We start from the raw sequence: 26,077 nt of genomic DNA, 5'->3' as shown, positions 1-26,077 counted from the left end.
CAGATTTACCCAGTCCGTTTTGTATCCTAAACAACACCATGTCCATATATTTAATACAGATTTACCCAGTCCGTCTTGTGTCGTAAAGAACGCCATGTCCATATATTTAATACAGGTTTACTCAGTCCGTTTTGTATCCTAAACAACGCCATGTTTATATATTTAGTACAGATTTACACAGTCCGTTTTGTATCCTAAACAACGTCATGTCTATATATTTAGTACAGATTAAACAACGTCATGTCTATATATTTAGTACAGATTTACCCAGTCCGTTTTGTATCCTAAACAACGCCATGTCTATATATTTAATACAGATTTACCCAGTACGTGTTGTATCCTAAACAACGCCATGTTTATATATTTGGTACAGATTTACACAGTCCGTTTTGTATCCTAAACAACGTCATGTCTATATATTTAGTACAGATTTACCCAGTCCGTTTTGTATCCTAAACAACGCCATGTCTATATATTTAGTACAGATTTACCCAGTCCGTTTTGTATCCTAAACAACGCCATGTTTATATATTTAGTACAGGTTTACACAGTCCGTTTTGTATCCTAAACAACGCCATGTCTATATATTTAGTACAGATTTACCTAGTCCATTTTGTATCCTAAACAACGCCATGTTTATATATTTAATACGGGTTTACTCAGCCCGTTTTGAATCATAAACAACGCCATGTTTATATATTTAGTACAGATTTACCCAGTCCGTTTTGTATCCTAAACAACGCCATATTTATATATTTAGCACAGATTTACCCAGTCCGTTTTGTATCCTAAACAACGCCATGTCCATATATTTAATACAGATTTACCCAGTCCGTTTTGTGTCGTAAAGAACGCCATGTCCATATATTTAATACAGGTTTACTCAGTCCGTTTTGTATCTTAAACAACGCCATGTTTATATATTTAGTACAGATTTACCCAGTCCGTTTTGTATCCTAAACAACGTCATGTCTATATATTTAGTACAGATTTACCCAGTCCGTTTTGTATCCTAAACAACGTCATGTCTATATATTTAGTACAGATTTACCCAGTCCGTTTTGTATCCTAAACAACGCCATGTCTATATATTTAATACAGATTTACCCAGTACGTGTTGTATCCTAAACAACGCCATGTTTATATATTTGGTACAGATTTACACAGTCCGTTTTGTATCCTAAACAACGTCATGTCTATATATTTAGTACAGATTTACCCAGTCCGTTTTGTATCCTAAACAACGCCATGTCTATATATTTAGTACAGATTTACCCAGTCCGTTTTGTATCCTAAACAACGCCATGTTTATATATTTAGTACAGATTTACACAGTCCGTTTTGTATCCTAAACAACGCCATGTCTATATATTTAGTATAGATGTACCCATTCCGTTTTGTATCCTAAACAACGCCATGTTTATATATTTGGTACAGATGTACCCATTCCGTTTTGTATCCTAAACAACGTCATGTCTATATATTTGGTACAGATTTACCCAGTCCGTTTTGTATCCTAAACAAAGCCATGTCCGTATATTTAATACAGGTTTACTCAGTCCGTTTTGTATCCTAAACAACGCCATGTTTATATATTTAGTACAGATTTACCCAGTCCGTTTTGTATCCTAAACAACGCCATGTCTATATATTTAGTACAGATTTACCCAGTCCGTTTTGTATCCTAAACAACGCCATGTTTATATATTTAGTACAGATGTACCCATTCCGTTTTGTATCCTAAACAACGTCATGTCTATATATTTGGTACAGATTTACCCAGTCCGTTTTGTATCCTAAACAACGCCATGTCCATATATTTAGTACAGGTTTACTGAGTCCGTTTTGTATCCTATATTTTAATAGATAACAGTACTATAATATACTGACGTGGGCGTATTTTGTCTAGAAATCAATTCTTTACAAAAAATAAGGGAAGGGATCAATGCGTATTGCATTCAGCTGAATTAAGTTTAATTTTATGACAAAATGGCACACATCAGAAACTAATGTTTTTATATATATATAAAAAAACAAACAAACAAATAAACAATGAATGACATTGGCACTGTTGCAGTGGAAGGTTGTACATAAAGCCATTTGGCACCATAACAATTAAGTTCTAAATTCTACCGAAACCATGTGGTCTTTAACAACTGGTACCCTAAAGTAACTCCATCATTGGACACTAGTGGTACCCAAAAGTAACTCCATCATTGGACTCTAGTCGTTAGCTTTCGGTATGTGTAGAGGTTTCGTTCTGGCAAAGGAGTCGTATATAAGCTCATCAATAACTTCACCTTTGTTTATCACTCTCTCAATGTATGGTTTATCACTTTCGCGGACCGTTTTGTCAGTCCACCTGTACATGTTTGGGCGCCATTCCCACGGCTTTCGACGCAGATGGGGCTTTTTGTCCTCGGAATGGGTCGTCGAACCGAACCTTTCCTTTGGAATATCCAGGCTAAGGTCGGATGGTGTTCGTTGACCAGTCTTTTGTTCAGCTTCCGTATCCGGTGGCTTTAGGGAAGAATTAATTATATTACTTTTCAAATTAGAATTGTTATCTTTACGCGGACTTGCATTTCTCTTTTGCATATTTCTATTGTTTGATGTATTTTGTGTGACTGGTTGTGAAGCTAGCTGTGATTGTGAAACTAAACTAGAATGTGCGTTTTCAGTTTTTAATAAAGTCTGTTTTCCCGAACTGCTTACATCAGTATCTGTCTCCAGTATGGGACTGTGAGCAATTTTGTGTGTGTCACGCGTGATTGGCACGAGGTTTCCACGCGTGTTTTCTCGAGTGTCATTTGCTTCACGTGCCTCAGCACTATTAGATGACTGCTCCTCGTCACCATCGTTACTGTCGATACAGTCCAGTCCAGTCAAAGAGGCATGCTGTCCTTCTCTTTTAGACACAAGCAACAATTTTCGTCTAGTAGATTCCATATCCGTTATATTAGAATACGAACGACGAAGATGAAGATAACGTTTTTGGATTGTACTTTCTCCCATTCTTCCGTAATAAGACTTAAGTCCAGTCCTAACCTTTGCAACCGCTATGTCGGGTAACTTTTCTAGTGGTCCTAATCTCTCTAAACTTTGCACTAATTTCTGGTTATCTATGCTTTGAACTAGTTTTTGATCATTTCTATTGCCACCATCACGAATCTGGTGATACAATGAATTCCTCACTATTAGGCCGGAGGAGTACATACGTTGTATCCCAGGATGATCAGTGTCTCTCAGGTGATCAATGTCATCTTTTCCTTCGAATCTGTCCACACTCAAACTATCAGGCAGTCTGTGGAAAACCTTTAAGCGGGGATTGATCCGCCTGATACGATGATGACTCCGCGTAGAATGACTATTGCTACTACTAGTTTTTGAACGTTTCTCTTCATCATGTTTTTCGAAGGGGTCAAGATCGGACTTGTCCTTCGGCCTAATGGTTTCTGAAAGTGACTTCAGCTTTCCAATTGCACCTCTATAACGTTGCTGAAAGCTCCAGAGTTCTTCGCGCTGTTTCATGCCATCGTCTCTGGGGTTGTCGATGACGTGGGTACGAACATTTGGGGGTTGAGATATCTGGGGCATACTATATGCCACTTTAGATGACAAGACCTGCAGTCCTGCAGACAATTTCGGTACGTTCAATCCAGTTAAATCGTACGCCCAGACACCTTGTGTTCCCATTGTAACCATAGGATGCTGCCATGCAACCCATACACTGTTTGGGGTGTTACTGAAAAAAGAAGAAAACTTTTTAAAATGTTTGCTAGTTCTCTTGGCTTAGTTGCTCTGTTTGTTGTTGCTGTTTGGTGTTGTTGTAGTTGCTATTTGTTGTTTTATTGGGCGTTCAGAAAGGATATTTTGCCCGTTCTCAAGAGAACGTCTAAGAATAAATAAATAAATACATATACACGCATGTGCGCAAATTAAACTGACTGAGAAAGAAAGAAAGAAGTAGCTATGTGTTCCAACTGGTAAAACCCAAATCCCCTCTTCCAATAATGTCTGACATATACAAACATTACCATCTTAAAATTGTGTTTATGTTTCTGACACACTGGTCGATATTTCGGACACACTAGTCGATATGTCGGACACACTAGTCGATATTTCGGACATGCTAGTCGATAACGTTGTCCTCAGAAATGGACACCAAAGTAACTGACATTTAAATTGCTTATTAAATACATCTTTTTGCATCTATTAGATTATTTGACAAAGGGTTGCATCGTTTTATGCCTATCTATCTCAACATAAAATTATTTCAGAATCTACAAGAAATTATGTTCATAGTTTGACGTAGATACAAGATTTACACGTCAGAGAAACATTTTTATTAGTTATTCGACCGAACTGGGTTTTATAATATTTCTTAGATTTTTTTCCCTCAAACTGACACATTTAAGTTCACTAACTTGGTATGCTGAGATTTTTGTCACAAAATGCCTTTAGTAGAAATCATAAAAATGATGAGTTGACGATTTTCCAATAATTGAGAAAACCCTTTAATATTACTCAGAAATTATGGGGAGGGGTAACAACATTTTAACACATCATTGACTATATCATGACGGGGAAATGGAAGCTAAGTGCTTTCCAAGGACACGAGTCAGTCGACCTGGGCAGGAATCGAACCCACTACCATTGGTTTATGAGTCCGACTCTCTGACTATTAGAGATAAATCAATGCTATATAAAAGAAAATACCAGAACTTCTAACTATTTCATTCCTCATTGCCTATCTTAATCCTTGACATCCACTTAATCCTTGATGCCTATTTTGTAATCCTTGATACCTATCTTTTTAAACATTGATGCCTATCTTAATCCTTGATGCCTGTTTTTTGATCCTTGATGTCTACTTAAGCCTAGATGCCTATTTTGTAATCCTTGATACCTATTTTTAATCCTTGATACCAATTTTTTAATCTTTGATACCTATTTTAATCCTTGATGTCCACTTAAACCTAGATGCCTATTTTTTAATCATTGATACCCATTTTTTAATCCTTGATGCCTATCTTAATCCTTGATGCCTGTTTTTTTATCCTTGATGTCCACTTAATCCTTGATGCCTATTTTGTAACCCTTGATACCTATTTTTTTAAACATTGATGCCTTACTTAATCCTTGATGCCTGATTTTTTTTATCCTTGATGTCTACTTAAACCTAGATGCCTATTTTGTAATCCTTGATACCTATTTTTAATCCTTGATGCCTATTTTAATCCTTGATGTCCACTTAAACCTAGATGCCTATTTTGTAATCCTTGATACCTATTTTTTAATCCTTGATACCTATTTTAATCCTTGATGTCCACTTAAACCTAGATGCCTATTTTTTAATCATTGATACCCATTTTTTAATCCTTGATGCCTATCTTAATCCTTGATGCCTGGTTTTTTATCCTTGATGTCCACTTAAACCTAGATGCCTATTTTGTAATCCTTGATACCTATTTTTTAATCCTTGATGCCTATTTTAATCCTTGATGTCCACTTAAACCTAGATGCCTATTTTGTAATCCTTGATAACTATTTTTAATCCTTGATACCTATTTTTGAATCCTTGATGCCTATTTTGTAATCCTTGATACCTATTTTTTTAAAATCTAGATGCATATTTTAATCCTTGATATCTATTGTTTAATCCTTGATGCCTGTTTTAATGCTTGATATCTGTTTTTAATCCTTGATACCTGTTTTAATCCTTGATGCCTATTTTAATCCTTGATACCTTTATTAAATGCCTGATGCCTATTTTAATCCTTGATGCATATTTTAATCCTTCATTCCTGTTTTATTCCTGGATGTACGTTCTAAACCTTGGTGTCTGTTTTCAGCCTCGAGGCCTATTTCAATCTTTGATACATGTTTTAAACTGATGTCTGTTCGCTGCTGAAATAGCATTCAAAACATTTACTCTCTTTTAATCCTTGACGCCTGTAATCTCATAAAAACATTAAAAGCATTTACTCTGTTTTAAACGGTAGTGTATGTTTTAATCCTTGATACCCATTTTAATCCTTGATGCCTGTTTTAATCCTTAAGACCTATTTTTAACCTTGACTCTTGTTCTCTGCCCAAAAACTTCAACACGTTTGATTCTGTTTTAATCCTTGATGCATGTTCTCTGCTTACAAAAAATATGAATCGCTTCCCACCAAGCAATAAGATAGTACAATTCAATTTAGAGGAAGCAGATTTCACATATTTTACAAATCTGGGACCTGGTAGGAATCCAAATGAACCCCAATTCCAATGCCTTCCGTCGTGATCTCTGCATGAAAAACACATCTGCAGTTATAAAGTATACTACAAAATCCACATTAAACACATCGGCTTTTATATAGTATAGTGCACTCTTCACATTGGACATACCGGCGTAATAAAGTACACTACACTCTCTATATTGAACACATCGACTTTTATAAAGTACACTTCACTCTACATTAAACACATCGACTTTTATAAAGTATACTACACTCTATATTAAACACAATGGCTGTTATAAAGTATACTACACACTCTATATTGAATACATTGGCTGTTATAAAGTATATTACACACTTTATATTAAACATATTGGCTGTTATAAAGTATATTACACTCTATATTAAACACATGACTTTTATAAAGCATACTACACTCTATATTAAACACAATGGCTGTTATAAAGTATACTACACTCTCTATATTAAACACATTGGCTGTTATAAAGTATACTACACTCTATATTAAACACACTGGCTGTTATAAAGTATACTACACTCTCTATATTAAACACAATGGCTGTTATAAAGTATACTACACTCTCTATATTAAACACATTGGCTGTTATAAAGTATACTACACACTCTATATTAAACACAGTGGCTGTTATAAAGTATACTACACACTCTATATTAAACACATGACTTTTATAAAGTATACTACACACTCTATATTAAACACAGTGGCTGTTATAAAGTATACTACACACTCTATATTAAACACATTGGCTGTTATAAAGTATACTGCACACTCTATATTGAATACATTGGCTGTTATAAAGTATATTACACACTTTATATTAAACATATTGGCTGTTATAAAGTATATTACACTCTATATTAAACACATGACTTTTATAAAGCATACTACACTCTATATTAAACACAATGGCTGTTATAAAGTATACTACACTCTCTATATTAAACACATTGGCTGTTATAAAGTATACTACACTCTATATTAAACACACTGGCTGTTATAAAGTATACTACACTCTCTATATTAAACACAATGGCTGTTATAAAGTATACTACACTCTCTATATTAAACACATTGGCTGTTATAAAGTATACTACACACTCTATATTAAACACAGTGGCTGTTATAAAGTATACTACACACTCTATATTAAACACATGACTTTTATAAAGTATACTACACACTCTATATTAAACACAGTGGCTGTTATAAAGTATACTACACTCTCTATATTAAACACATTGGCTGTTATAAAGTATACTACACACTCTATATTAAACACAGTGGCTGTTATAAAGTATACTACACACTCTATATTAAACACACTGGCTGTTATAAAGTATACTACACACTCTATATTAAACACATTGGCTGTTATAAAGTATACTACACTCTCTATATTAAACACATTGGTTGTTATACATTATAGTGCATTCTCTACATTAAACTGTCTGGAATTGCGTTGAACATATTAGAAGGCCTTACTCCATCATCACAGCATGGTAATCACGTGTCTTCCTAAAGACTGATATATATATATATATATATATATATATATATATATATATATATATATATATATATATATATATATAATATATATATGTGTGTGTGTGTGTGTGTAACAGAATTGTAACATTATGACCATAATTATTTTATCTTGTAGTGTGTTATATTTGCTTTAATTTGGAAACGTTTTCTAAAATCGTTATACAACTTTCAACATTCTTTCAAAAACGTATATAACCTTTACTATTTTGATGTGCTTAAACGTTTTCTAAAATCGTTATACAACTTTAAACATTTTCTTTAAATGTATATAGCCATTACTATTTTGATGTGCTTAAAAGCTAATATATAAAGTACATATCTATTTCTATTATTAACTCAGATATTTTTTATGACGAAAGTTTGATGGATTGTAAATTAATCCTAAGACTCGAATATCCTTCAATTACTATAAAATCGTTTATGTCACCGTTAAATCGGCTTTCATTCACTTTTCTTCTACGACACTATACGCTTATCAATAGCTAGGAATTATTTGGAATATGTGGAGAAGTTGCCATTAGTATTTATTGTATTGTTTTAGCTGATACCACGATGGCAACTACTGAAGTCAAACTGATGCATGAATATAAAGGAAAACACTCGATGTAATTTTTCTGTAGATTTTGTTCGAAGTACGTAAAAATATCGGAACTCTTTGAAAATGTGTAGTTGAAAATATATTCTAGTTTTCAAGGAGAAAAAAATTATGTTTATTTTCCATATAAATGTATGCGTGTTTTCAGTATAAAATAGATGCAAATTTCCAATATAAAACTCAAGGAATTTGTGGCCCAAAAGCTATCGGATACAATTACACGCATAAGAGGCAACTTCCTGTAAACACTGCTTTCTTACACACAATTACAAATACATACACAAAGCTAGATAAGAGTACAATGAGTGCGTACAGATATGTTGTGTCCTTGTAGCCGATGTGCGTTCATTCATTTTATCTTTTCCCAAGCTCGGAATGAAACATAATGTAGTTTTGCGTTTATTACTACCATTTGTGGTTTTAGGGCATGAATAAATTTCAAAGCGAATACGATTTATATAAATTGTATTCGTTGCTTCTAAGAATTTTGATAAGTATCAGTGAAAACATCTAAATAGCTCCTGTCTCTGTGTTAGAGAGTGCACGTGTGCGTGTGCGTGGTACGGAAATACGCACTTATATTTCGAACGCAAGATCGACCATGTAAGATTGAATTGATGTGTAATACATACATGTGCCTACTGTCACACTTAAAGCAAAACATATGGAGATATTGTGGATATTGGTTGTATATGTCCTGATTTACACGTGTTGTCTGTAGGATTCGTGATTTTCACGTGTTGGTTGTAAAAGTCACGATTTATACGTGTTGGGTATAAGAATCGTGAATCACACATGTTAGCTGTCATACATATTGGCTTTAAGTGTCGTCATTAACATGTGTTGGCCGTAAGTGTCATTATTTACACGTTTTGGCTGTAAGTGTCATGATTTACGCATGTTTGCTTTTTAAATGTTGTTACTCGTCTTGGCTGTAAAAGTCATGATTTACACATGTTGATTTTGTAAGTCGTTGACTGTAAGAGTTGTAATTTACACATATTGGCTATAAAGGCGTGATTTACAATTGCAGGCTGCGAAAGTCGTGATTTACACATACTGGCTGCCAAAAAGTCGTGGTTTACAAATGTTGGCTGTGTAAGTCGTGATTTACACCTGTTGGCTGTATAAAGTCGTGATTTACACATGATCGCTGTATAAGTCGTGACTCGTACATGTTGGCTGTATATGTCATGATTTACACATGTTGGCTTTATATGCCGTAACTGACACATCAAGGCTCTAAAATAGTGCTAAAATATTATTAAAATAGGACATCGAAACAACGATTCCTTTGGACATTCGATAGCTTAAAAATGGAAGCAACTGTATCTGTAAACCTACCTAGATGCCTACCGATTTGCCTATACACTTCATGCATGCATCAACACGGAGTTGCCTTCGTATTTACCTGTATATTTCATGCATGCATCAACACTTCATGCATGCATCAACACGGAGTTGCCTTCATAGTGTTACGTGTTTAGGCTCGAATAAACTGTAACACAAGAAAGAGTGAAAACAACAAGCATTGAAAAAATCAGCATATAATTTATTTCCCTGGAAAAATACTGTAAAAATGAAGCGAAAAAAAACAAGAACTTACAGTTTTAAGAATCAAATCCAAAAATAATCCAAGAATAATCCACGAATAAAATTTTAGAAGTCCTAATATTGAAATGTTCTAATGAAATCAAGTTCGAGTCCCGACGAAGAATCCAAGATGGAAGGCTATGACGTATCCTGTATTGTGTTGTGGTCTACAACTCCCTGTAAAAACACAAGAAGTAACACTCTGGTGTTGGAAATCCGAATAATTTTTTTAAAAAAATGTCTTTGTTCAAGAATTCGGTACGAGCACAAAATTATTTCCAGAGAAATGAATTAATCTTTTAGAATCCAAATAATCTGAAGAAAAATAAACATATCACTCGAAAACTGGCTTCAACAGAAGGAAACGAATTGACATCAAGCGTTTTTAAGCCCATCTGTGATCTCTCTCTCTCTCTCTCTCTCTCTCTCTCAGCATCACTATTAAACTAAATAATGCGCAATTTTGGAAATGCCTAATTGCAAAATAGAGGATCACGTGATCATGTTTACATATAAAAATCACGTAGCCCATGTATGTCCTTGATAAAAACCAATCATTTTACTCCGATGATAATAAAAGTTGTTTACTTCACTAAAACCTATTTACAAGACGAGGGTCACCTATCAACACAGCCTCGATCTCAACCTTAATATTACCACAATAAAAATAAATTTATGACAAAAAAGCTTGTTCACGTGACTGTTACTAAATTTGAATCAAGCTCGGGAATCAGGTCAGCCATATGTGTTTACTAAAATGAACAGACAAGGTCAGACTATTTTCGGGAAAAAATACGAGTTCATAGTAAACAGAACTACATTATTTTACCATATAATGAAATAATAAAATTTAAAAAAATGTAAAACCTATAAATAATTAACTCAGTTATAAATTGAACCAAATATACATAACAATATTTACCTATATATATTTCATGCATCCATCAACATGGAGTTGCCTTCATATTTATATATTTCATGCTTGGATCAGCACGGAGTTGCCATCTTATTTACCAATATACTTCAGGCATGCATCAACACGGAGTTGCCTACCTATTTACCTAAAAACTTCGTGCCAGCATCAACACTGAGTTGCCTTCATATTTGCCTATATACTCTATGTGTGCATCAACACGGAGATACCTTCATATTTGCCTATATACTTCATGCATGTATCAGCACGGAGTTGCCTTGATATTAGTCTATATACATTTACCTGTATAATTCATTCATTCGTCAACACAGAGTTGCCTTCATATTTACCTGCATACTTCATGCAAGCATCAACACGGAGTTGCCTTCATTTTTACCTATATACGTCGTGCATGCATCAACACGGAGTTTTTGCCTTCATATTTGCCTGTATACTTTTTGTGTGCATCAACACGGAATATTGAACAAAATGACAGTAAGAATTCCAATTAAACGCATAGGAAATACCCGTAAAACAACAGTCGAGCAAATATGCTTTTTACAAGAAAATAAGATTTTCTTACCTTCAAACAAAACCACAGAAAATAAGCATCACATGAACGCGAATTTGTGTACTGGGCTATGTGTATCTACTATCTGCAACTACCTGCAAAACTCCCCGACGCATTGAAATTCCATAGACTATTAAATTTACGAAACAGCTGGTGACTGAGTCACTTCAAAATTCACACCTTGAATAATCTAATCCACATAAAGTTCTGTAACTGTTTGGCTGCCCTGTAAAACTTTGAGTAACCATATCCAAAAACGTATAGCAGAAAGCTGGTCACATTAAATGAGACGTTTTCGATTTGAAAATCATAATGTAACCAATGGTACAATGCAACAATTGTTAAATGTAAATAGGAAATGAAGAGGAATGGGTTGAAAGTGGTTGGAGCAGATCTATTTCATTACCTTACAGCTATTTAAGAATTGCTCAAATTGTTAACGCATGCGCTATTAAAGTCGTTTGTCTATTTCATTACCATTTAGATGTTTAAGAATAACTCAAATTGGTTAACGCATGCAATATTGTGTTTGACCTTTGAACTCTGACAGATGGCGTGGCCGTGTACGGAACGATATACATTGACAGGCCCATAGCGATGCCGTGTATGGAACGATCTATATAGACAGGCCCACAGCATTTCAGTGTATGGAACGATATACATAGACAGGCCCATAGCGTGTCCGTATATGGAACGATATACATAGACAGGCCCATAGCGTGTCGGTGTATGGAACGATATACATAGACAGGCCTATAGCATGTCAGTGTATGGAACGATATACATAGACAGGCCCATAGCGTGTCCGTGTATGGAATGATATACACAGACAGGCCCATAGCGTGTCCGTGTATGGAACGATATACATAGACAAGCCCATAGCATGTCCGTATATGGAACGATATACATAGACGGGCCCATAGCGTGTCCATGTATGGAACGATATACATTGACAGGCCTATAGCATGTCAATGTATGGAACGATATACATAGACAGGCCCATAGCGTGTCCGTGTATGGAACGATATACATAGACAGGCCCATAGCGTGTCCGTATATGGAACGATATACATAGACAGGCCCATAGCGTGTCCGTGTATGGAACGATTTATATAGACAGGCCCATAACATATCCGTGTATGGAACGATATACGTAGACAGGCCCATAGCGTGTCCTTGTATGGAAAGATCTATATAAAGAGGCTCATAGGACTCGACCATTCTTAGACTAGGTCATTCTTAATAGACAGCGCGGCTGTGTATAAAACGATCTATATAAACAGGTCTTTAGTGTGACTGTGCTGGGCACGATTCGCTCGGGAGGGGGGTCCAGGGTTTCCGTACACACACACACACCGCAACAAAACGCGCGCGCACACACACACACACACACACACACACGCGCGCATTCTTGAAAGTTGACCATCGTTTTATTCCTGCACCAATTTTATTGAGTATTGACACAGACTTTTGTTTTGGTGCCTTTTTGAGGAAAGTTGGGACCTTTTTGAAATTTTGGACACCACCCTCCAAACATTTGACCTGATACGGCCTGCCATATATATACCGATATATTTATACAGGATGATGTGTGTGTGTGTGTGTGTGATTTGGATTTTAACGTATCTTTAACAATTTTTCAGTCATATCGCTACGATGTTTGCATTGTGGCAGTTTATAGTGATGCCTAGCACTGGGGCATCATGTCGCAGACATGTAGCATGATGTCCCACCCAGTCACATTATCCTGACACCAGGTCGACCAGTCTTAACACTAACCTCTTAATGCTGAGCGCCAGGCAAGGCACCTGTTAGCACCATTTTTGTATGTCTTAGGTATGACTCGGCCAGGAATCTAACCCACGACCTCCCGCATCCAAGGCGGACGCTCTAACCACTAGGCCACCGGAGCGGTCTATACAGGATGATAAGACTCAGCAATTCCTAACAGTTCCAAAAGAAGAGATCATTTTGCTATGCCCAACATAATGCTTTAATTATAGGTTTACACGCCACACATAAATACAACTTCAGCTGAAAAGTTTTTGCAGGCAGGTGATGTTATAAGTGTATTATTATCTATCAGTCCAGCAATAATACTGCGTTGGTGTCCTGTTTAGTAATGGTTTTTAATTTTTTTATTGGCAGATACAATGAATGTAACCTAATGTCATATGTTACTAAAACACATGATAATAGCACGGAACGCAGACCAATATAAGCATCTTGTGATTTACATTTGTGCTGTATAAACATAAAAAGACATTCAAACATATCATACCTGAGACAATTTTCAACCATGTTTCACAAAATTTGCAGTATGACATGAAAAAAATAACGCAAATTCCTATGCGCAAGTGTCCGCAACAAATGCTTTTATTTTATATGTTGTGATATGCTAATGAGAAGGGGGTGGCTATGTCTATTCTACCAAGAGGTCATTTGCCAGGCAAGATACAGTCTGTTTGCTTTGTGTTCTAGCTGTAGGTCATTTGCTGGCCAGACACAATCGTTTTGATCTGTGTTCTAGTAATAGGTCATTTGCCAGTCCAGATACAGTCTATTTGTTTGGTATTCTAGTACTAGGTCAGTTGCCAGTCCAGATACAGTCTATTTGCTTTGTGTTCTTGCAATAGGTCATTTGCCAGGCCAGATACAGCCGTTTTGATCTGTGTTCTAGTAATAGGTCACTTGCCAGGTCAGATACAGTCTATTTGATTCGTGTTCTAGGAATAGCTCATTTGCCAGGCCAGGTACCGTCTATTTGTTTGGTATTCTAGTACTAGGTCAGTTGCCAGTCCAGATACAGTCTATTTGATCTGTGTTCTAGTAATAGATCATTTGCCAAGCCAGATACAGTCGTTTTGATCTGTGTTCTAGTAATAGGTTACTTGCCAGGTCAGATACAGTCTATTTGATTCGTGTTCTAGGAATAGGTCAATTGCCAAGACAGAGACAGTTTATTTGATTTGTCAGTTCATGGACAGAGATTTACTCTGGTGAATTTATTTGACTATAAGAAAGAAAATGTTGAGATATTTTTTTTTAAACATAAATTTTAAAGATGTGATAAATTTTATAATAATTCTTTATTTATTTGTGGTGAATGTAAAATGTTGTTCAAGACATTGGGGCTTGAATCATATAATATTTGCATGGTAAACACTTCATAGCCCATACATGAAGTCAAAGGCATCAATAACCAATTTCATTTACTATATTCATCGAGAATCGTCAATCCTGGCAGATTATTTGCTTGGTGATAAGCAAACTCTTGGCAAATATCTGAGGACAGGTCCTCAAATTGTATCGACGTGACTGTTATTTTTAACTATAAAACATACCATCCCATAATAACAACATAAGTGACTATATTTGCAATACCTGGAGGTTCTGAGTACTAGAAATTCAATTCCATGTTACCTCTGCAAAATGAATACATTCATTTGGTAATCAATACATTAGAATAATACCTGGATGAAAGTGATAAGAAAAATCCATTTTATTATTGTCAACAGTCAAATATAACCTTTTTTGAATTATATTTTATTCATATTTTTTATTTTGTTTATCGCTGTTTTTCCTGTAGTATATATGGAAAAGGAAATGGCATGGAAACAGTGACGACAATTATTCATTTTGAAATTGGTATCCGGATGTCTAGCGTTAATGTTACGTTTTCCCATTGCTGTTTTCAGTTTTTACATCTCATCTGGAAACGTGCAAAAGCGTATACTGATATATTGATATACACATTAGCATCCGGATTGGCAAGATCATATAATCCCCACTCGGAAATCCTGGGCCTATTCTATGAAATATCATAGAATCTCCACTCGAAAATCTTGGGCCTAATCTGTGAAATATCATATAATCTCCCACTCGGAAATCTTGGGCCTATTCTGTAAAATATCTCATAATCTCCTACTCGGAAATCTTGAGTCTATTCTGTGAAATATCATATGATCTCTCACTCGGAAATCTTGGGCCTATTCCATCAGCCATTATGTAATCTCAAGTGCAGATCGTGCCCATTTTGTGAACTCAGTCGGAGGATCATCGGTTTTTTCCGTGAGAAGACGCAAAAGTGTCGTAGAGGCAGCTATTTGAATGTCATTCATGAACACGAACCTGTCACATGACGAGATCAAGTCAAACAATCTACATTATTGATGTTTTAGAAAGCAATATTCAAAAGTTACTCTCATCTAGCAACATATTTCCCTATTAAAATGTGTTTAATTATTTCATCCGTATACTTTCAGGAAAATGCTGTTAGGAGAGTATTGAAATATAGTATCAATCCTTTATGACATTTGTTCTACGCATATTTGGATATTATTATCATATGTTTTGATAATGTTATCAATGACATATTTTCTAAACCCGTTTTGATATAGTTATCAATGATATTTGTTCTACACGTTTTGAGAATGTTGTCAAAGTTATTTGTTCTTCACATGCTTTGAGATGTTGTCAATGACTGTTGTTCTTCACATGTTTTGAGAATGTTGTCAATTACAATTGTTCTACACATGTTTTGAAAATGTTGTAATTGATAGGTGATCTACACATGTTTTGAGAATGTTGTCAATTACATTTGTTCTACACGTTTTGAGAATGTTGTCAATAATAGGTGCTCTACATATGTTTGAAGAATGTTGTCAATTACAATTGTTCTACACATGTTTTGAGAATGTTGTCAATGATAGGTGATCTACACGTTTTGAGAATGTTGTCAATTACAATTGTTATACACATGTTTTGAGAATGTTGTCTGTGATAGGTGCTCTACAAATGTTTTGAGAACGTTGTCAATTACAATTGTTCTACACATGTTTTGAGGATGTTGTCTATGATAGGTGCTCTACATATGTTTTGAGAATGTTGTCAATTATATTTGTTCTATACATGTTTTGAGAATGTTGTCTATGATAGGTGTTCTACACGTGTTTTGAGAATGTTGTCAATGATAGGTGCTTTACTCATGTTTTGAGAATGTTGTCAATTACATTTGTTCTACACATGTTTTGAGAATGTTGTCAATAATAGGTGATCTACACATGTTTTGAGAATGTTGTCAATTACAATTGTTCTACACATGTTTTGAGAATGTTGTCAATTACAATTATTCTACACTTATTTTGAGAATGTTGTCAATTACATTTGTTCTACACTTATTTTGAGAATGTTGTCAATTACAATTGTTCTACACTTATTTTGAGAATGTTGTCAATTACATTTGTTCTACACTTATTTTGAGAATGTTGTCAATTACAATTGTTCTACACATGTTTTGAGAATGTTGTCAATTACAATTGTTCTACACATGTTTTGAGAATGTTGTCAATTACAATTATTCTACACATGTTTTGAGAATGTTGTCAATTACATTTGTTCTACACTTATTTTGAGAATGTTGTCAATTACAATTGTTCTACACTTATTTTGAGAATGTTGTCAATTACATTTGTTCTACACTTATTTTGAGAATGTTGTCAATTACAATTATTCTACACCTGTTTTGAGAATGTTGTCAATTACAATTGTTCCGCACACTTTTTGAGAATATTATCACGGCATAAAGCTTTAAAAGCTTTTATGTTCTTCACGAACTTAAGAAGCCATTATCTTTGATCATAATAAAGGTAATGAATTGTATTTTATTTATCTGTTCCATCAAGTAGAACCTTTCCAGAATCTTTGGTAAACTGTTAAACCAGTATTATGCTGTTAATAAATTGAGTGGAAAGCAGGGTAAACATGTTTAAATACCGCAAAATTATTTAATCTATTGACATGTGGTTGCAGTGGGGCTTTAAGAAAACGAGACCATGATCGTGCAATCAGTTTGCTTACATCGATTTTATGTAAAGCAATCTACATCCAATTCTCGTTCTGCATGAAATCCACGTATTTTCTGGGAGGAGCGATGGGATAAATACTTGGTAATAGGAACCATTATTTGGTGAGTTGCGGTCAATTGTTCGATTTATGTGCTTTATGTACTTATCGGCACGAGCGTGTTCAATTAGTTGGGGTGTACTGTTTCAAGTCGATTGCTTTTTAAAATACCGTATATATTCATTTAAAGACTCACGTATACAATCTTGATTATTTCATTGGACTACCTACTAAATAATATGTATGTAATGTCGTGCACTCGTTGTCATCACCATTTTCTCACCTCAAACGAAACAATGGAGGACTAGAAACATTCATCAGCTTTTGCAAATATTGGGGACTTTTGTGTAGATATAGCCGAATATATTTGACATGTTTAGCTACATCAATCATAACATGAGCCTGTATACACGAAACCACACAAATGTGACCTGCAAAGTTTATATTCATAAAGTTCAAGAGTGTATTAAAGACGGTATTATTTTATTTCATACGAGGCAATGATTATTTACATTACAATAATTATCTACATTACAATAATTATCTGCATCACAATACAGCTCACATGTTGAATTAATTTGCTGATTACATTTATAATATGGCCATGATCTCATCTGAATACTAAATCGGATTAAGATTAGAAGGATTATCATTAAGAAATGTGCTATGCACATCTACAATATTTGCTGGAATCTTTTAAACTGTTGAGTCATTCGGCGGCATTGCAAAACATTTTTGAGAAAGGGCGAAAGCGTATTTCAGCAAGTCAGCATATAAGATTCAAAACGTGTACCCGAACGGCAATAGAAGACATATATGGATTTAATTTGACATTGAGAAAGTAGCGAAATTGTCAGAGGATATCTGAATGATAATATCAGTAATAAAGCGGGAAAAAGATAATTAAATGTGTCATTCGCAAAATAATTCCGAGTCAAAATTTTCAATAATTTTGTTATTCTTGTTAAACATATTGTGACAAAACAGACGTAATGAAAATTCTTAATGTTTACCTCAGAAGAAAAGACTTAACGATTGAAACTTTTTCTATAATAAATATTGAGTTCATACAGTGTGGACGCAGTGAATTAACATGGGTGAGGGAGGAAAATGGGTATTGCAGAAATATATATTTGAAAGTGTTATTACCCTGTCATCTTTTATATAAAACTAAAACTCACAGAGAATATATATTTTAAAAAACAACATTCCTATAGAGTTTACGGCGCAAAGACATCGATGTTATCACCTACTTGATTACAAACCCATGCTTTGTTTAGTTTGCTTTTTTGCTTGGGTTTTTTTTTTGGGTGTGTGTGTGTGTGTGTTTACAGATAGAATTTTCGGATTATATCAGTTGATCAGACATGAAGGGTTACTGTATTACAAACACATTATACACTATAATGTCATCATGTTATAACACGTGCACTTGAATTATAACACTATTTTTCCCGAGTTACTAGTTCAATAATGGCTCCCACTGTTCGCATATCAACATGTCAGCAGTAGAATTTCAACACAGGCGAGCTATTATACTAGTAGGAACAGTATTCCAATATAGGGATGTTTGTATACCAGTCAGAACAGTATTCCAAAGTATGGATGTTTGTATAACAATCAAAATAGTATTTCAATATAGGGATGTTTGTATAACATTCACAACAGTATTTCAATATAGGGATGTTTGTATACCAGTCTCAACATTATTCCAATAGAGGGATGTTTGTATATCATTCAAAATAGTATTCCAATATTGGGATGTTTGTATACCAATCAAAATAGTATTCCAATATAGGGATGTTTGTGTACCAGTCAAAGTAGTATTCCAATATAGGGATGATTGTATACCAATCAAAATAATATTCCAATATAGGGATGTTTGTATACCAGTCAAAATAGTATTCCAGTACATGGATGTTTGTATACCAATCAAAACAGTACTCAAATATAGGGATCTTTATATACCAGTCAAAATAGCACTTCAATGCACGGTGCTACAATATAAATTGAATTCAATAGTTTAATATCATACTACTACTACTACTACTACTACTACTCCCCTTCCTCCTCCTCTTCCTGCTACTACTACTACTGCTGATATTACTACTACTACTACTGCTGATATTACTACTACTACTACTACTACTTCTACTACTGATACTACTGCTACTACTTGAGTTCTATATGTGCACTAATGTTACAGATGATGATGGTTTAATGTTGTGTTCACATAACACGCAGCCATGTCACCAGTTTGCACGGTACGATATTTAATTTGTGTATTTCAAATGTTTAACTTTATGGGTTTATTTTGTGTATTTAAGTGCCTACTTTATCTCCGCAATCCTATGGATCCACTCCCAAAAAACCAACAGACAAATTTATTTCATTTACATTTTTGGATTTGGTTTGGTTTACTTTTAATCAGTATAATTTACTTTAGTTTTGTTGTTCGATTTAAATTAATTTAGTGTTTTCCTCAGTCAACACCAAATGTAACAATCACATAGAGTGAACTTTTGGAGACTTTTAAATTACATGTTCAGAATGGCGTGTCTGTCAGAACAATATAGCGGCTTTTCAGAATTTTTTAACTCGTGTAATTGACCTTCATATTTCTAGGTGCATATATTTTATCTTGAAATTACTTAACATTTGAAATCCCCTTTAATCTAAGAGAGATAAACGTCTTACCTGCACAACAGAATTCCTACGAAACTAAGTCCTTGGCTGCCTCTGCTAGTTGGTTATACGGATACCCGGAAACTGGTCTTTGGTTGCTCTAGGTTTAAAAGCACAGTTAAACAAGTCTGTCGATAACTATATTCACATTAACTCAGATAGCCAACATAATCTGGAGGAAAGTGCACAAAATCCATTAGGAGATAAAAGATTGGGCAAACAATTCTGTAAACTGATAACCCATTCGGTGGTTTTACATTTGGCCACCCTGAAAGCGGGTTCAACATGTTTCCATAGGTCCATGTTATAACAGGTCCCGCTTTTGTTTGGATATACGTCTCTATTTACTCGTTTCTTTTGTCGTCCTTGCACTGAAGGACAAAAGAATCAGTTACAGGGAAAGTAAAATATATGTTATCTCTCGTCCTAAATGTTGTTAGTCGTCAAAACGGGGACGAATTTTGGAATGCTTTTTTGTGATTATTCAACCGAATCAGTGACCCATTCAAAACCAAGTCCGCAGGTAATCGAGTTATAGGTAATATCTAGTCTTGTACCGTACTTACACATGCGAATTCCACTGCCTTTTGCAAATTGAATCCTGTTTTATCGATCAACATTGTTAAGAATATATCAGAATTCTGTCAAAATGCTTGTAGGATATAAAATCGGCTAATTAGCGGAAACAAATATGATTGCAAATTGCCTTAGCTTTAAATGTTGTGATTACACATTTTTAAGAAAAATCTCATCTATAAACCAGCAAGGTTATGTGCTTTTGTATTATTATTATTATTAGTGCTTTTGTATTATTATTATTATTATTATTATTCATTCATTCATTCATTCATTCATTCATTCATTCATTCATTCATTCATTTTAAATGAAGATTCGATATATCGGAATTTTAAATTTATTTCACTATAAAAGTTATGAATTTGTACTATTTCACATCTGTTTAACTCAGCCATAATGATACACTATACTCAGATTCAACAAACATGTCCTAACCCTATTTCATGACAGTAACTTAAAAAGTGAGATTCCACACAAATGGATTTGGATTGAAATGGAGTCAGCGGAAAATACACGCTTAAATGTAATACTCGCAACAGGCAAAAAGAATTACTGGACACATAAGTCAGCCGATAATGCACGCTAAATTTAATACTCACAATAGGCAAATACAATTACCAGACACAGAAGCGCAAGCAGAATACTTGTATGAAACGGAGATTTACCCAAGGCTATCATTTGGTCTGTTAAAGTCACTATTACTGATACGACTGATTGTTTGAACCATTGATTAACAGATTAATTTACTGGTGTTTATAATACACAAACAAATACAAAGTCAGATCGTGCCTAGGCACTTGGACGTGTCTTCGTCGTATACCCACCACGACGATCGAACGGTGGGACGACTAAATATTTGAAATACAATATCCAACTAAGTATATTTATAATTATTCACAAAAAGGTGCTTATGTGTTGGACAAAATTTTGGCCAGCCGCTCATAACAGTTCATATCGTTATGGAATATATTTTGTAGTCGAGAAAGAAAATACTGATCCGATGGAAATCTGGTTTACAACATACTCAAGTACTGTGGCTGACAAAATGAGGTCGCAGTCATTGTGACTCGTCTGAATTACGGGTTGATGGACAAAATTTCATAATGTTGATAACTAAAAGATTTCTCACCATTTAATTGTATCCCACCTCAACCTACACTCTTAGTTTTTTATCTGGGTCATTGGCGAGAAAAGCTCATTTTTCGAATAGATGGAGTGCCCCAAATATCCGTGTAGGGCATTCTAGGTTAGATGGAATGCCCCAAATATCCGTGTGGGGCATTCTAGGTTAGATGGAGTGCCCCAAATATCCATGTAGGGCATTCTAGGTTAGATGGAATGCCTCAAACATCCATGTAATCAACAGCTGCACACATGTACTTAATTATTTAAGGATGAAATGGACTGCGCTGAAACCTCCACGGTTGGAGGGAAACACAGATTTTTCGCAAGTATTATCTAGGAGTGTGACTTTGTCATGAACATTAATTTGAAAATAAATTTAAAATAAAATGTAAAAAAAAGTTTTCTAGGCGCTAAATATGGGTCACATAGATCCTGGAATACAAACATTAACCCTGAATACAAGTATTAACTCGATAATATAAGCTTTATCATTGAATACAAGCATTAATCATGTATATAAACATTATTCCTGAAAACAAGCACTGACATAAATTCAAATATTATTCCTTAATGCAAACATTAACCTTGAATGCAAAAATTAACCTTGCATACAGGTAGTAACCTTGAATGCAGATATTAACAATGAATACAGGCATATTCCCTGAATGCTGACATTTACCCTGAATACAAATATTAACCCTAAATGCGGTTATGTATATTTAATTTAATTCTTTGTTTGTTAGTTTTAAATATTTCATTCCACATGAGGGGAAGTGTTATGTATATTTCATTTAATTGTGTGTTTTTAGTTTTAAAACTTTTGTATTTAATTACATGTTATAGTAATGTAAGATTGTATGCTGGACTTGACCATGTCCAAAATTTTCCAAAATTGAGTTCATTTTCTGTTTGACCTGATTGTCTTGTTTTCTTCTTTTTTTTATTTATTTCATTTATGTAAACATCTAATAAAGCTTCATTAGTCTCTATGTGTATGAGCTTATAATCAGGATTATTATTCAGTTAAACAAAGAAAGAGTAAATATGTTGATTAGATCAGGGTTTTGGAGATTCCTAAGTGAATTTGTGGGCTATTGTGTTGCAAATAAACAAGGCTCATTAGATCATTCTAGTAGGGTATTTTCCATTTGATAATGTGTTTTTTTATATAAAGAAAATGCTAAACGTGACCTGAGATCAAACAGAGAACTGTATTATCTTGTGACTGTGAGGATTTTAACATCTAGCACTTTAAGTTGTATTATGTTGTGACCAGTTTGGGTTGAATTGGTTTTTTTTCCTTCAAATTATTGATTTCAAATGATTTATTTCTCTGTCAATACAAAAGTGCTCTGATAAAATTCTTGGATAAAGATATTCACTAGAATTTCTACTGAATTCAAACCTGGAATAATGTACCAATAATTCAACAAGAGACTGTTGACATATCAGCACTTCACAAGCCATAACAGACACGTCATCGCCTTCAATTTACAATCTCTTCGATACTTGAACCGAGTTTTATTCAGGATTTTTATTACTAATACTTGTGTCTTTAACTCTTGGATTTTGTTTGTTGGATTTAATTCGCAATACCGTAAGTTCTTTTTTCTAATTTTTCACTTTTTATTTCAGGGAAATAAATTATTTGCTAAATTTGCAAAGTCAGTTGTCTTCACTCTTTTTCTGTTCCCTATTTTAAGGGCAAAGACTCGTAACAATACATATTAACCCTGAATGCAAATATTAACCCTGAATACAGATATTAACCCTGAATGCTAACATTCACCCTGAATACAAAACATTAACAATGAATAAAAACATTAACCTTGAATACAGATATTAGCCATTTTTCTACACAAAGCAAAACAAACACAAGTTTTAATTCCATACTCCAAGTTCTTAGTTGCTAAAATTACTAAGAAAGGCCAAGCTCGTGCTAATTAAGAATGAACATCATACCTATACTAATTAACTAAGATCATACGTATACCAAATAACTAAGGTCATGCGTATGCCAATTAAATAAGGTCACGCGAATGCAAATTGATAATTAAAGGCATGTAATTAACACACTGAAGTGAATTTAAATTAAGTTTTTCTTCTTCATAGTAACCATAATTACAAATTCACACGCATACATTCTCTTCTTTAATTTTTTTCTTCTATTTTTTAATTTAATTTTTTTATGTCGTGGTTATTTTATTTAGAGATAGTAAATGTAATACGGCTACAAGAATATAATATAGCATATCATGCATTTGAGAGCATAATTGGTATGAATATGAAAGTTTCTGTTTTTTATTTAGGTTACGAATTTTTATTTTAAAAAGTATATTATGTACATATACTATTTTTGTAAATTTTGTTTATGACTGTAAATTGTAGTAATTGTCTATAGCTAAACTTTTTAAACGGGTATATGTTCTATTTAAGATAATACTAGCGTAGATTGCGCAAAATCTATAGATTAGTGTTTACGTAGGTGTTTACAATTGTTAATAATAATAATAATAATAATAATAATAATTAATAATAATAATAATAATAATAATAATAAAACCTGTTTAAAATTCGGGGTTGTTTCTCATTGAACAATTCGGCCAAGTGGGCTCTTAGAAGAAATAAGTTATTTCCAGTTAGATGGGTTAGGTCAGTTGTAGGCCGATAAATCAGCCCCTCAACCGTGATAATATTGATTGGCGGTTTAAGGGCAGATGTCATCTAAAAGTCTGCAGGTAAATTTGGCTGCACACATCAGTGTACATTGTATACACTTACAGGTTATTTCACGCGGCTGTGGAGTAACTGTCGGCTGAAGGGTTATTTTGGTGACATGTTCATTATATTTTCGTAGAAAATTCTATGTTTGTGACTTGTTAAGTCCGCGTGGAATAGCACAATCCTCGGTTATGTGGCCATTTTGAATTTCACGCAAGATATGGCTGTTACCAATTACCAGTATGTGTCTAAAGTGTACAAAGGTTTGTCCCGGAAAGATGTGCAGTCAGCAAGATTGCACATTTTAATGAACTTGCGACATCAAACCCATATATCGTCCACCAGAGGCAACATAGATTAGGGGTATAATTAATCGGACTAAGTCAGCAGTTTATTGTACCATGTGGGATATTTGCAAAACGTCAGATACCTATTAGAAGAAAAATGCGTTTTTACCCCGTATGCTTGTATACAAGTACGTGTAGCTAGACAATCTTTGTCTCTCTTATTTCGTATGTTCTTGTGTTATGTATATTTAATTTAATTGCTTATCTGTTAGGTTTTAAGTTTTGTATTTCATTACATGGTATTGTAATGTAACATTGTTTGCTGGACTTTGACCTTGTCGAAGAATGAGTTAACTTCTGCTTGACCTGATTGACATTTTGTTTATTTCATTTATGTAAATAACTAATAATAGCTTCATTATTCTCTATGTGTATGAGCTGATTATCAGGATTATTATTCAGGTAAACAAAGAAGGAGTACATATGTTGATCAGGTTCAGGGATTTGTAGATTCTTAAGTGAATTTTGTAGGCTATTGTGTTGTAAATAAACAAGGCTCATTAGATTATTTTAAAAGTTTTTTTCTCATTAGGTAATGATTGCTTTTAGAACATGCTAAATGTGACCTGAGGTCAAACAGAGAAATATATTATCTTGTGACTTCGAGCATATTACCAGTCGTGCTTTAACATCTAGCACTTTAAGTTGTATTATGTTGTGACCAGCTAGGGTTGAATTTTATTTTCTTCAAATTATTAATTTCAAATGATTTTTTTCTCTGACAATACAAAAAAAAGCTCTGATACAATTCTTGGATAAAGACATTCACTGGAATTTATACTGAATTCACACCTGGAATAATATTCCTATGATTCAACAAGAGAATGTTGACATATCAGCAATTCGCGGCCATAACAGACACGTCATCGCCTTCAAAATAGAATCTCTTCGCTAATGGAACTGAGTTTTATTCAGGACTTTTTATTACCAGGACTTGTGTCTTTAATTCTTGGATTATGTTTGGATTTAATTCGTAAGTTCTTTTTTCTTCTTCTCATTCTTCATTTTGTAGTTTACAAAGCTTGTTGACTTCACTCTTTTCTGCTATTAATTTTAAGAGCATAGGTTCCTAGCAGAAAATTGCGCGCTACTCCTTGGGATACGAATTTTGCTAAAATATTTCAGAAAACTTTGTTTTTGAAATAAAAATTCCCCCAGTTTCGGAATTTTAAAATACCAAGTATTATTTCACGTTATAGAATTCTATAGTGAAATCAGCAAGCTTATTACA

General features: G+C 34.1%; 1 protein-coding gene across 3 annotated transcripts in view; it reads right to left on the bottom strand.

Annotated features, from left to right (window-relative positions):
• Nucleotides 1-1,946: 1,946 nt before the first annotated feature.
• The window catches only part of LOC149777220 (uncharacterized), a 46,481-nt gene continuing 22,350 nt past the window's right edge, over nt 1,947-26,077 (bottom strand). The window contains exons 1-2 of one of the 3 annotated variants that reach the window (XM_089941959.1): nt 20,089-20,322; nt 1,947-3,745 (exon numbers count right to left, since the gene is read on the bottom strand). In XM_089941959.1, coding sequence (XP_089798085.1) covers nt 2,224-3,705 — 1,482 coding nt within the window. In that variant the 5' untranslated portion in view covers nt 3,706-3,745; nt 20,089-20,322 and the 3' untranslated portion in view covers nt 1,947-2,223. Of the gene's footprint in view, nt 3,746-9,821; nt 9,887-20,088; nt 20,323-26,077 lie in introns of those variants that run through there. The other 2 variants (XM_089941957.1, XM_089941958.1) reach the window with 2 other exon arrangements.

The sequence above is a fragment of the Sinohyriopsis cumingii genome, chromosome 18, assembly GCF_028554795.1.
Source record: "Sinohyriopsis cumingii isolate HCF-2022 chromosome 18, ASM2855479v2, whole genome shotgun sequence".
Taxonomy (NCBI): Eukaryota; Metazoa; Mollusca; class Bivalvia; order Unionida; family Unionidae; genus Sinohyriopsis; species Sinohyriopsis cumingii.
This window is presented reverse-complemented; position numbering and strand designations above follow the sequence as displayed.